This window comes from Salmo salar, chromosome ssa01 (assembly GCF_905237065.1).
Source record: "Salmo salar chromosome ssa01, Ssal_v3.1, whole genome shotgun sequence".
Classification (NCBI taxonomy): domain Eukaryota; kingdom Metazoa; phylum Chordata; class Actinopteri; order Salmoniformes; family Salmonidae; genus Salmo; species Salmo salar.
In genome coordinates, this window is record NC_059442.1 from 8,399,688 (window position 1) to 8,412,070 (window position 12,383).

General features: G+C 43.0%; 1 protein-coding gene across 1 annotated transcript in view; it reads left to right on the plus strand.

Moving 5' to 3' along the window:
• The window catches only part of LOC106606833 (uncharacterized), a 42,474-nt gene that overhangs the window by 8,565 nt on the left and 21,526 nt on the right, over positions 1-12,383 (plus strand). Inside the window, exons 35-70 of the mRNA XM_045712327.1 lie at positions 4-203; positions 311-423; positions 609-715; positions 841-1,017; positions 1,144-1,352; positions 1,455-1,549; positions 1,718-1,746; positions 1,917-1,938; positions 2,039-2,066; positions 2,172-2,256; positions 2,398-2,544; positions 2,627-2,838; positions 2,949-3,052; positions 3,168-3,286; positions 3,388-3,555; positions 3,771-3,970; positions 4,078-4,190; positions 4,376-4,482; positions 4,608-4,784; positions 4,911-5,119; positions 5,222-5,316; positions 5,485-5,513; positions 5,684-5,705; positions 5,806-5,833; positions 5,939-6,023; positions 6,165-6,311; positions 6,394-6,605; positions 6,716-6,819; positions 6,935-7,053; positions 7,156-7,323; positions 7,540-7,739; positions 7,847-7,959; positions 8,145-8,251; positions 8,372-8,542; positions 11,603-11,808; positions 11,967-12,067. Coding sequence (XP_045568283.1) covers positions 4-203; positions 311-423; positions 609-715; positions 841-1,017; positions 1,144-1,352; positions 1,455-1,549; positions 1,718-1,746; positions 1,917-1,938; positions 2,039-2,066; positions 2,172-2,256; positions 2,398-2,544; positions 2,627-2,838; positions 2,949-3,052; positions 3,168-3,286; positions 3,388-3,555; positions 3,771-3,970; positions 4,078-4,190; positions 4,376-4,482; positions 4,608-4,784; positions 4,911-5,119; positions 5,222-5,316; positions 5,485-5,513; positions 5,684-5,705; positions 5,806-5,833; positions 5,939-6,023; positions 6,165-6,311; positions 6,394-6,605; positions 6,716-6,819; positions 6,935-7,053; positions 7,156-7,323; positions 7,540-7,739; positions 7,847-7,959; positions 8,145-8,251; positions 8,372-8,542; positions 11,603-11,808; positions 11,967-12,067 — 4,528 coding nt within the window. The remainder of the gene's footprint in view (positions 1-3; positions 204-310; positions 424-608; positions 716-840; positions 1,018-1,143; positions 1,353-1,454; positions 1,550-1,717; positions 1,747-1,916; positions 1,939-2,038; positions 2,067-2,171; positions 2,257-2,397; positions 2,545-2,626; positions 2,839-2,948; positions 3,053-3,167; positions 3,287-3,387; positions 3,556-3,770; positions 3,971-4,077; positions 4,191-4,375; positions 4,483-4,607; positions 4,785-4,910; positions 5,120-5,221; positions 5,317-5,484; positions 5,514-5,683; positions 5,706-5,805; positions 5,834-5,938; positions 6,024-6,164; positions 6,312-6,393; positions 6,606-6,715; positions 6,820-6,934; positions 7,054-7,155; positions 7,324-7,539; positions 7,740-7,846; positions 7,960-8,144; positions 8,252-8,371; positions 8,543-11,602; positions 11,809-11,966; positions 12,068-12,383) is intronic.

Below are 12,383 nucleotides of genomic sequence, written 5' to 3' on the forward strand. Positions count from 1 at the left end.
CAGATTCCCGACATCCATCCAGCCGTGAGAGATGTGATGATGAATCAGACATTCAACATCATCAGCCTTCAATTCCCAGAGTTCGAAACGATGGACTGGATTGCATGGTTTGAAGTAAAGCTGATTCCCATCCTCCCCAGTTTTAATGAAGTCATGCTCACCATTGCTACCTCAAACGTCAACTGCACCAACTACCAAGTCATGTGAGTAGGGGCTATCTTCCTGCTAAAATTAGCCATGGATTCGATGACTAAAATCTATTGCAAATGTGGGATGGAAGCGTCATGAGTGTATCTTTTCCCATTTACAGTGTAAATGGAATGGACAGCGCTTTCCCTGAAATGACTCAGGATAGAAGAGAAGGAATCGCAAGAGTCCTGCTGAAATACCTGAGGAAATCTGTACACCTCATCAACGAACCAGGTAGGGCTCACCAAGCAGGTTGTTGTGCTCATTGGCTTTCTGTTTGGTTGTTCGTCGCCTCTGCTGGATGAAGTGTGCTTTGTTTGAAAGGAGTGAACATTTGGCATGTTGCTTCCTTGTCTATTGAATATAACATCAATGTACTCCACTTTTCAATAATCAAAACGGCCACACATGTCTTTTAGCTTGCAGGCAGGACATCCACGATGACAATGACTGGCTTGCAATCAACCTGGGTTCATACTCCAAGTACACAACCTATTCGGATCTCAAAGACTTCAACATCTCAGGGGTAAAACAATTGTTTGCCAGTGTTCTTTGCATGATCAGAATTGACTAGTTTGACATTGCTCATGTGTGGAATTAGGGCTATTTAGAGGGCTAATGCATTGTATTCTGTTGTCTTCTTCACTCCAGGTGGCAGTTCTAGACTCCCTCTCACCAAACCAGAAAGCTGAATTGATACTGGACCCAAGCACTGGCGCTCTGGAGAATGAGACTCTTGTGAAGAACATTTTCATCAGCTTGCTGGAATCTCCAAGGGAAGAGCAGCTCAATGAGTTCTTTGTGACTTTTGTTGAAGTCACCAAGCAGGTCAGTACATCACTCTCTGGCTGGAATGGACCTTGTACAGTGAGACCTGGCTCTCGACAAATTCATCTGACAAAACAATCAGGATGAATGGATGTCCTCCTAAACCATGAACCATTTATTTTACAGGAAAACATCACTATCATCACAAACACGGCCGTAAGAGACACAATGCTAAACCTGACCTTGATGGCTCTTGCTCCCAAATTTGACGTTTTTGAGCCAAAAGACTTCCAGCTGTGGTTCCAAGTCAATCTGGTTGTTCTGCTGGCCAGCTTCCATCCTGGCAGATTGGTTGATATCCCCCTAAACATCACCTGTGAATCCTACAATGCCATGTAAGAGACTACTTTACACCAAACAAACGTACAAGGCACTGCCTCGTAAAGTACAGATTGACAAAAGACTGCACTAATGTCTCTCTTTCCTTTTTCTCTCAGATTTACGGGTCTCGACCAAAGTTTGGAATCTCTTCCGCCTCACCTCTCACAGGGTGTACAGTCAAGCTTGGATGCACTGATGAAGACATTCCAACGTATGTGATGAACTGCTATTTTTCAACATCAGACACTGTATCATCTGAGCCCAGCATTTATAGAAGATTTAAAAATCTCCAAACAGGCATTCTGTTATTTTGTTTTCTCATATGCTCCGAAATCTTCCCGTTGATTAAGTGACCTTATTTAAATTATCTCCCTCATAGGTTGCTCAAGGCCTCCAGCTTTAATTGTGGTAAGTACTCTCTGAATGGGATCTTATTTCAAATAGACCTTTTGTTTACGATACGGGAAAGGCCATGCATCTGGGAACTGCATTGTGGCATTGTTCAGAAAGCCAAAGCATCTCTTTTGTTTTCTCATTTAATTTCACACTGGTAACAATATTATTTCCCCCCCATATAGTGCAAAGAAACATTGGTCAATGGTAAGTTGATGCTAGCTGTGCAATTTACATTTTCTTGAATCAGATTGGCAATTTATGATTTGTGTCTGAAGAACTATTGTTTTTATGTTCTCTTTTGCAGAGAAACAACTTTGTGCTGGATTTAACAGGTGGGTTCAGTGCTGTCTTGCACAGTGCAGGTTGTAAGATGTTGAGACACACAAGGTATCATTTGTAAACTAATCATGTATTTTTCCCATTACCGTTTCCTACAGCACACAACTGAAGCAACAAATGTCGATTGGCAATTCCTCTGAGTTCCTTTGCAATTTCAACATCTCTGAATATGCCTGTTCCTCAGTAAGCTTGTTCAATTCATCACTGAATGTTGTCAGTAGCAACAGATACATTTCTCTCGTCCTCATCTTCTTTATTGATGTTACTCATGTTGATGTCACAGTTGTCTAATTTGGTTCACGTCCCTGCATTCTTTTCTTTAAGACAACCCTTCTGTCAGCGGACAACTTGGTGACGATCCTGAAATGCCAATTGTCGAGCAAAAAGACTTACTCAGCAGAAATGTGGAAGCTGTTCTTCCAAAACAATGCTGCTGTTCTGGACCAGGCTCTTCTGGATTACTCCAGCATGGTATGTTGAATCCCAGAATTACAACAAAATGTTGGCAATATGTGTGGATTTTGTCAATATACATCTGTTTATACCTTTCCAGAACCCCAACATCAGCAGTCCAGCTATGCCACATGTCCTTGATGCCATTGGAGATGTCAAAATCAACAACTTCATTAATGCACAGCTGAACGACGCCAGTTTCGTGGCCAAGTTGTTCCAGAAGATGCTCCGTCCATTCTTGGCATCTACATCTAGGAATTTCCTCTCCTGTCTCAGCTCAAAGAACTTCAGTTGTCAGACCTACCAAATTGTGTATGTAAAGCCATGATACCCAATGCCATCGTCAATACAATTGGTGATATGCCTACAATTGAATAAGAAGTCAAGATAACATAGGTAACATAGGCTCTGTTCTCTTTCAGCATTGATGCTCTAAGCAACCAATCAGCCTCCATGGACAGAGAGCAACAACAATTGATCTTCACTCATTACATCTATCCATTCCTTTCAAGAAATGACTCATCAGGTAATAAATGGTTCTGGAAAGCACAAAAACATCCACACTTCTCTGGGCCAATCCATTGAACTCATCTGCTTAGTGGAACTTAAAGTCCATTTGTTTAACTCTGCTTTTGTTTCAGATCCCGGCTGTGTCTCAAACACCAGTGGAAGCATGGACTGGCTCCAGAGGAACTTTGGCATCTTTTCTGTTTTTGCAGAACTGCAGGAGTTACAACTCCTCAATCCTGACTTCTCCAGCGTAAGTGGCCTAGGTGTTTGTCTGGATGGTTATCCCCTCAATAACAATACCGTGCCAATCACTGACATGCGCCACTTTTCTTTTTTCTTTTCTATTTGTAGAAGGAATCACTGTCGCTGCTTACCCCAACCCAATTGGCACAGTTGACATTGACCTCTGGGCCATTGAATGACACAGATGACATTAAACTTGTGTTTAAGCGGCTGGAGGAAGGAGACGCTTTCAAAAATGTTGACGAGTTTCTGACGCAACTGACCGCAAAGGAAGAGGTAATGCACGTTTCAGATTAACAAACTGCATGATTTCATCTTGACAAATAGCAATCCCCATGTCTTCCTGTGTCTCCCTTGGTGGATAGCGAAAGACAACAATTGAGCAACGAAAACCTATCAATCTTGTACTTTCATTTATTACCGGCAAATCTCGATGGAATGCCGTGATGAGTTGTGCAGTGTTGAGGAACTCTGGTCATGTGTTTCAACAGATTCCCGACATCCATCCAGCCGTGAGAGATGTGATGATGAATCAGACATTCAACATCATCAGCCTTCAATTCCCAGAGTTCGAAACGATGGACTGGATTGCATGGTTTGAAGTAAAGCTGATTCCCATCCTCCCCAGTTTTAATGAAGTCATGCTCACCATTGCTACCTCAAACGTCAACTGCACCAACTACCAAGTCATGTGAGTAGGGGCTATCTTCCTGCTAAAATTAGCCATGGATTCGATGACTAAAATCTATTGCAAATGTGGGATGGAAGCGTCATGAGTGTATCTTTTCCCATTTACAGTGTAAATGGAATGGACAGCGCTTTCCCTGAAATGACTCAGGATAGAAGAGAAGGAATCGCAAGAGTCCTGCTGAAATACCTGAGGAAATCTGTACACCTCATCAACGAACCAGGTAGGGCTCACCAAGCAGGTTGTTGTGCTCATTGGCTTTCTGTTTGGTTGTTCGTCGCCTCTGCTGGATGAAGTGTGCTTTGTTTGAAAGGAGTGAACATTTGGCATGTTGCTTCCTTGTCTATTGAATATAACATCAATGTACTCCACTTTTCAATAATCAAAACGGCCACACATGTCTTTTAGCTTGCAGGCAGGACATCCACGATGACAATGACTGGCTTGCAATCAACCTGGGTTCATACTCCAAGTACACAACCTATTCGGATCTCAAAGACTTCAACATCTCAGGGGTAAAACAATTGTTTGCCAGTGTTCTTTGCATGATCAGAATTGACTAGTTTGACATTGCTCATGTGTGGAATTAGGGCTATTTAGAGGGCTAATGCATTGTATTCTGTTGTCTTCCTCACTCCAGGTGGCAGTTCTAGACTCCCTCTCACCAAACCAGAAAGCTGAATTGATACTGGACCCAAGCACTGGCGCTCTGGAGAATGAGACTCTTGTGAAGAACATTTTCATCAGCTTGCTGGAATCTCCAAGGGAAGAGCAGCTCAATGAGTTCTTTGTGACTTTTGTTGAAGTCACCAAGCAGGTCAGTACATCACTCTCTGGCTGGAATGGACCTTGTACAGTGAGACCTGGCTCTCGACAAATTCATCTGACAAAACAATCAGGATGAATGGATGTCCTCCTAAACCATGAACCATTTATTTTACAGGAAAACATCACTATCATCACAAACACGGCCGTAAGAGACACAATGCTAAACCTGACCTTGATGGCTCTTGCTCCCAAATTTGACGTTTTTGAGCCAAAAGACTTCCAGCTGTGGTTCCAAGTCAATCTGGTTGTTCTGCTGGCCAGCTTCCATCCTGGCAGATTGGTTGATATCCCCCTAAACATCACCTGTGAATCCTACAATGCCATGTAAGAGACTACTTTACACCAAACAAACGTACAAGGCACTGCCTCGTAAAGTACAGATTGACAAAAGACTGCACTAATGTCTCTCTTTCCTTTTTCTCTCAGATTTACGGGTCTCGACCAAAGTTTGGAATCTCTTCCGCCTCACCTCTCACAGGGTGTACAGTCAAGCTTGGATGCACTGATGAAGACATTCCAACGTATGTGATGAACTGCTATTTTTCAACATCAGACACTGTATCATCTGAGCCCAGCATTTATAGAAGATTTAAAAATCTCCAAACAGGCATTCTGTTATTTTGTTTTCTCATATGCTCCGAAATCTTCCCGTTGATTAAGTGACCTTATTTAAATTATCTCCCTCATAGGTTGCTCAAGGCCTCCAGCTTTAATTGTGGTAAGTACTCTCTGAATGGGATCTTATTTCAAATAGACCTTTTGTTTACGATACGGGAAAGGCCATGCATCTGGGAACTGCATTGTGGCATTGTTCAGAAAGCCAAACCATCTCTTTTGTTTTCTCATTTAATTTCACACTGGTAACAATATTATTTCCCCCCCATATAGTGCAAAGAAACATTGGTCAATGGTAAGTTGATGCTAGCTGTGCAATTTACATTTTCTTGAATCAGATTGGCAATTTATGATTTGTGTCTGAAGAACTATTGTTTTTATGTTCTCTTTTGCAGAGAAACAACTTTGTGCTGGATTTAACAGGTGGGTTCAGTGCTGTCTTGCACAGTGCAGGTTGTAAGATGTTGAGACACACAAGGTATCATTTGTAAACTAATCATGTATTTTTTCCATTACCGTTTCCTACAGCACACAACTGAAGCAACAAATGTCGATTGGCAATTCCTCTGAGTTCCTTTGCAATTTCAACATCTCTGAATATGCCTGTTCCTCAGTAAGCTTGTTCAATTCATCACTGAATGTTGTCAGTAGCAACAGATACATTTCTCTCGTCCTCATCTTCTTTATTGATGTTACTCATGTTGATGTCACAGTTGTCTAATTTGGTTCACGTCCCTGCATTCTTTTCTTTAAGACAACCCTTCTGTCAGCGGACAACTTGGTGACGATCCTGAAATGCCAATTGTCGAGCAAAAAGACTTACTCAGCAGAAATGTGGAAGCTGTTCTTCCAAAACAATGCTGCTGTTCTGGACCAGGCTCTTCTGGATTACTCCAGCATGGTATGTTGAATCCCAGAATTACAACAAAATGTTGGCAATATGTGTGGATTTTGTCAATATACATCTGTTTATACCTTTCCAGAACCCCAACATCAGCAGTCCAGCTATGCCACATGTCCTTGATGCCATTGGAGATGTCAAAATCAACAACTTCATTAATGCACAGCTGAACGACGCCAGTTTCGTGGCCAAGTTGTTCCAGAAGATGCTCCGTCCATTCTTGGCATCTACATCTAGGAATTTCCTCTCCTGTCTCAGCTCAAAGAACTTCAGTTGTCAGACCTACCAAATTGTGTATGTAAAGCCATGATACCCAATGCCATCGTCAATACAATTGGTGATATGCCTACAATTGAATAAGAAGTCAAGATAACATAGGTAACATAGGCTCTGTTCTCTTTCAGCATTGATGCTCTAAGCAACCAATCAGCCTCCATGGACAGAGAGCAACAACAATTGATCTTCACTCATTACATCTATCCATTCCTTTCAAGAAATGACTCATCAGGTAATAAATGGTTCTGGAAAGCACAAAAACATCCACACTTCTCTGGGCCAATCCATTGAACTCATCTGCTTAGTGGAACTTAAAGTCCATTTGTTTAACTCTGCTTTTGTTTCAGATCCCGGCTGTGTCTCAAACACCAGTGGAAGCATGGACTGGCTCCAGAGGAACTTTGGCATCTTTTCTGTTTTTGCAGAACTGCAGGAGTTACAACTCCTCAATCCTGACTTCTCCAGCGTAAGTGGCCTAGGTGTTTGTCTGGATGGTTATCCCCTCAATAACAATACCGTGCCAATCACTGACATGCGCCACTTTTCTTTTTTCTTTTTCTATTTGTAGAAGGAATCACTGTCGCTGCTTACCCCAACCCAATTGGCACAGTTGACATTGACCTCTGGGCCATTGAATGACACAGATGACATTAAACTTGTGTTTAAGCGGCTGGAGGAAGGAGACGCTTTCAAAAATGTTGACGAGTTTCTGACGCAACTGACCGCAATGGAAGAGGTAATGCACGTTTGAGATAAACAAACTGCATGATTTCATCTTGACAAATAGCAATCCCCATGTCTTCCTGTGTCTCCCTTGGTGGATAGCGAAAGACAACAATTGAGCAACGAGAAACCTATCAATCTTGTACTTTCATTTATTACCGGCAAATCTCGATGGAATGCCGTGATGAGTTGTGCAGTGTTGAGGAACTCTGGTCATGTGTTTCAACAGATTCCCGACATCCATCCAGCCGTGAGAGATGTGATGATGAATCAGACATTCAACATCATCAGCCTTCAATTCCCAGAGTTCGAAACGATGGACTGGATTGCATGGTTTGAAGTAAAGCTGATTCCCATCCTCCCCAGTTTTAATGAAGTCATGCTCACCATTGCTACCTCAAACGTCAACTGCACCAACTACCAAGTCATGTGAGTAGGGGCTATCTTCCTGCTAAAATTAGCCATGGATTCGATGACTAAAATCTATTGCAAATGTGGGATGGAAGCGTCATGAGTGTATCTTTTCCCATTTACAGTGTAAATGGAATGGACAGCGCTTTCCCTGAAATGACTCAGGATAGAAGAGAAGGAATCGCAAGAGTCCTGCTGAAATACCTGAGGAAATCTGTACACCTCATCAACGAACCAGGTAGGGCTCACCAAGCAGGTTGTTGTGCTCATTGGCTTTCTGTTTGGTTGTTCGTCGCCTCTGCTGCTTGAAGTGTGCTTTGTTTGAAAGGAGTGAACATTTGGCATGTTGCTTCCTTGTCTATCGAATATAACATCAATGTACTCCACTTTTCAATAATCAAAACGGCCATACATGTCTTTTAGCTTGCAGGCAGGACATCCACGATGACAATGACTGGCTTGCAATCAACCTGGGTTCATACTCCGAGTACACAACCTATTCGGATCTCAAAGACTTCAACATCTCAGGGGTAAAACAATTGTTTTCTACAAAAAAAATGTAGGTGCACCATTGGAATCTTATAATTTGACGGTGCTCATGTGGAGATATGGTGGAATGCATTTGTATTTTGTTGTCTTCTTCTCCCCAGGTGGCAGTTCTAGACTCCCTCTCACCAAACCAGAAAGCCGAGCTGATACTGGACCCCACGAACCTGGCAAATGAATCTCTTGTACAAGAGGTTTTCCAAGGGGTTCTGGGATCTTCAGATATGGCGGCGATTGGTCAATTTTTCCAATCATTTGTGGAGTTTGCTTCAAAGGTTTGTATTTTGATCGTTGGTATTGAGATGGTTGGTTTATTTGAACACTTCTAAACAACATTGACATCTATCTTCAGAGTTCATTCTGTTAGGTGACCTAAACTGGGATATGCTTAACACCCCAGCAGTCCTACAATCTAAACTAGATGCCCTCAATCTCATACAATCTCATCAAGGAAACCACCAGGTACGACCCTAAATCCGTAAACATGGGCACCCTCATAGATATTATCCTGACCAACTTGCCCTCCAAATACACCTCTGCTGTTTTCAATCAGGATCTCAGCGATCACTGCCTCATTGTCTGCATCCGCTATGTGTCCGCAGTCAACCGACCACCCCTCATCACTGTCAAACGCTCCCTAAAACACTTCTGTGAGCAGGCCTTTCTAATCGACCTGGCCCAGGTATCCTGGAAGGATATTGACCTCATCCCGTCAGTCGAGGATGCCTGGTCGTTCTTTAAGTAATTTCCTCACCATCTTAAATAAGCATGCCCCTTTCAAAAAATGTAGAACTAAGAACAGATATAGCCCTTGGTTCACTCCAGACCTGACTGCCCTTGACCAGCACAAAAACATCCTGTGGCGGACTGCAATAGCATCGAATACTCCCCGCGATATGCAACTGTTCAGGGAAGTCAGGAACCAATACACACAGTCAGTCAGGAAAGCAAAGGCTAGCTTTTTCAAACAGAAATTTGCATCCTGTAGCTCTAACTCAAAAACGTTTTGGGACACTGCAAAGTCCATGGAGAACAACAGCACTTCCTCCCAGCTGCCCACTGCACTGAGGCTAGGCAACACGGTCACCACCGATAAATCCATGATAATCGAAAATTTCAATAAGCATTTCTCTACGGCTGGCCATGCTTTCCTCCTGGCTACCCCAACCCAACAGCTCCGCACCCCCCGCAGCTACTTGCCAGAGCCTCCCCAGCTTCTCCTTCACCCAAATCTAGATAGCAGATGTTCTGAAAGAGCTGCAAAACCTGGACCCATACAAATCAGCTGGGCTAGACAATCTGGACCCTCTCTTTCTAAAATTATCCGCCGCCAATGTTGCAACCCCTATTACCAGTCTGTTCAACCTCTCTTTCGTATTGTCCGAGATCCCTAAAGATTGGAAAGCTGCCGCGGTCATCCCCCTCTTCAAAGGGGGTGACACTCTAGACCCAAACTGTTATAGACCTATATCCATCCTGCCCTGCCTTTCTAAAGTCTTCGAAAGCCACGTTAATAAAACAGATCACTGACCATTTTGAATCCCACCACATCTTCTCCGCTGTGCAATCCGGTTTCCGAGCTGATCATCGGTGCACCTCAGCCACGCTCAAGGTACTAAACAATATCATAACGGCCATCGATAAAAGACAATACTGTGCAGCCGTCTTCATCGACCTGGCCAAGGCTTTCGACTCTGTCAATCACCGTATTCTTATCGGCAGACTCAAATGACTGCCTCACCTGGTTCACCAACTACTTCGTAGACAGAGTTCAATGTGTCAAATCGGAGGGCCTGTTGTCCGGACCTCTGGCAGTCTCTATGGGGGTACCACAGGGTTCAATTCTCGGGCCGACTCTTTTCTCTGTATATATCAACAATGTCGCTCTTGCTGCGGGTGATTCCCTGATACACCTCTACGCAGACGACACCATTCTGTATACATCTGGCCCTTCTTTGGACACGGTGTTAACTAACCTCCAAACGAGCTTCAATGCCATACAACACTCCTTCCGTGGCCTCCAACTGCTCTTAAACGCTAGTAAAACCAAATGCATGCTTTTCAACCGTTCGCTGCCCGCACATGCCCGCCCGACTAGCATCACTACTCTGGACGGTTCTGACCTAGAATACGTGGACAACTACAAATACCTAGGTGTCTGGCTAGACTGTAAAATCTCCTTCCAGACTCATATCAAACATCTCCAATCCAAAATCAAATCTAGAATCGGCTTTCTATTTCACAACAAAGCCTCCTTCACTCACGTGGCCAAATTCACCCTAGTAAAACTGACCATCCTACCGATCCTCGACTTCGGCAATGTCATCTACAAAACATCTTCCAATACCCGACTCAGCAAATTGGATGTAGTCTATCACAGTGCCATCCGTTTTGTTACCAAAGCGCCTTATACCACCCACCACTGCGACCTGTATGCTCTAGTCGGCTGGCCCTCGCTACATATTCGTCGCCAGACCCACTGGCTCCAGGTCATCTATAAGTCTATGCTAAGTAAAGCTGCGCCTTATCTTAGCTCACTGGTCACGATAACAACACCCACCCGTAGCACGCGCTCCAGCAGGTATATCTCACTGGTCATCCCCAAAGCCAACACCTCCTTTGGCCACCTTTCTTCCAGTTCTCTGCTGCCAGTGACTGGAATGAATTGCAAAAATCGCTGAAGCTGGAGACTTACATTTCCCTCACTAATTTTAAACATCAGCTATCTGAGCAGATAACCGATCGCTGTAGCTGTACATAGTCCATCTGTAAACAGCCCACCCAATCTACCTACCTCATCCCCATATTGTTTTTATTTACTTTGCTGTTCTTTTGCACACCAGTATCACTACTTACATACCATCATCTGCTCATCAATCACTCCAGTGTTAATCTGCTAAATTGTAATTACTTTGCTACTATGGCCTATTTATTGCCTTACCTCCTCGTGCCATTTGCACACACTGTATATAGACTTCTTTTTTTTCTATTATGTTATTGACTGTACGCTTGTTTTTCCATGTGTAACTCTGTGTTGTTGTTTCTGTCGCGCTGCTTTGCTTTATCTTGGCCAGGTCGCAGTTGTAAATGAGAACTTGTTCTCAACTAGCTTACCTGGTTAAATAAAGGTGAAATAAAAAATACATTTAAAAAATGGTTAACCAGGAGTGGTCCTAAGCTATTGCCATATATGCTACTACTCAAAATAGCTAAGGCAAGACTCCAGCCACTCGATTTACCTACTGTTGTTGTTTTTCTAGCAATGCATTTTCTCTGATCCTGCTAATCTACCAAGCACCTCCTTACAGAATGTTTATTTTTATTTATTTTTGCAGAGAAACCTGACAGCTATTGAGCCAGGACTGCGAGACACCCTCTTAAACCTGACACTGACAGCATTCGCCCCCAAATTGCAGACACTAGATACTCTGGGATTCAAGCTTTGGTTCCAAGTCTATCTCCCGTTATTCCTCCCAAGCATTCATCCCGGGACCTTTTCCGTCATCCCAAGGAATATCAGCTGTGACTCCTATAGTGCAATGTGAGTTTCAGCTCTCAGTGTTTGCAATAATTATTGAGGATGTGATTTGGCATGTGATTGCCAGATACTGTATATTCTAAATATCTATTCTACATAATGCACATTAGTACATTTAATATGTTGTCTTTTAATAAAACATATTTTTTTTATTTACACAGCATCAAGGGGTGTGATAATGTGATCACTAGGTTGTCGCTGATCCAGTCCCAGCAAGTCTTCATGTTCACCAAGGATTATTTGACAGGCCAATCCATTGAAGGTAACATAATGAGTCCTCTAACTCAAAATATCATGTTACTATGTTGGCTGTACTAAAGTCTATTTGAATCAGACATGGTGGCAGTAGCAAGTTTACCTAGCCCCCATTCAAATAGGCAGTAAATGTTAATAAACATTATACCGTCTATTCACAAAGCTGTCTGCCACATGAGGGGATTTCCCAGACACTCCTCCGCTGCCCAAACGTTCTGTCTAAATGCAATATAAGCAAGACATTTTTCAGTTATTAAAGATACACTTACTGTATGAAGTTTAGGAAAGTTGCACCCAGCTGTATTTTGAGAAACACAAGAAAT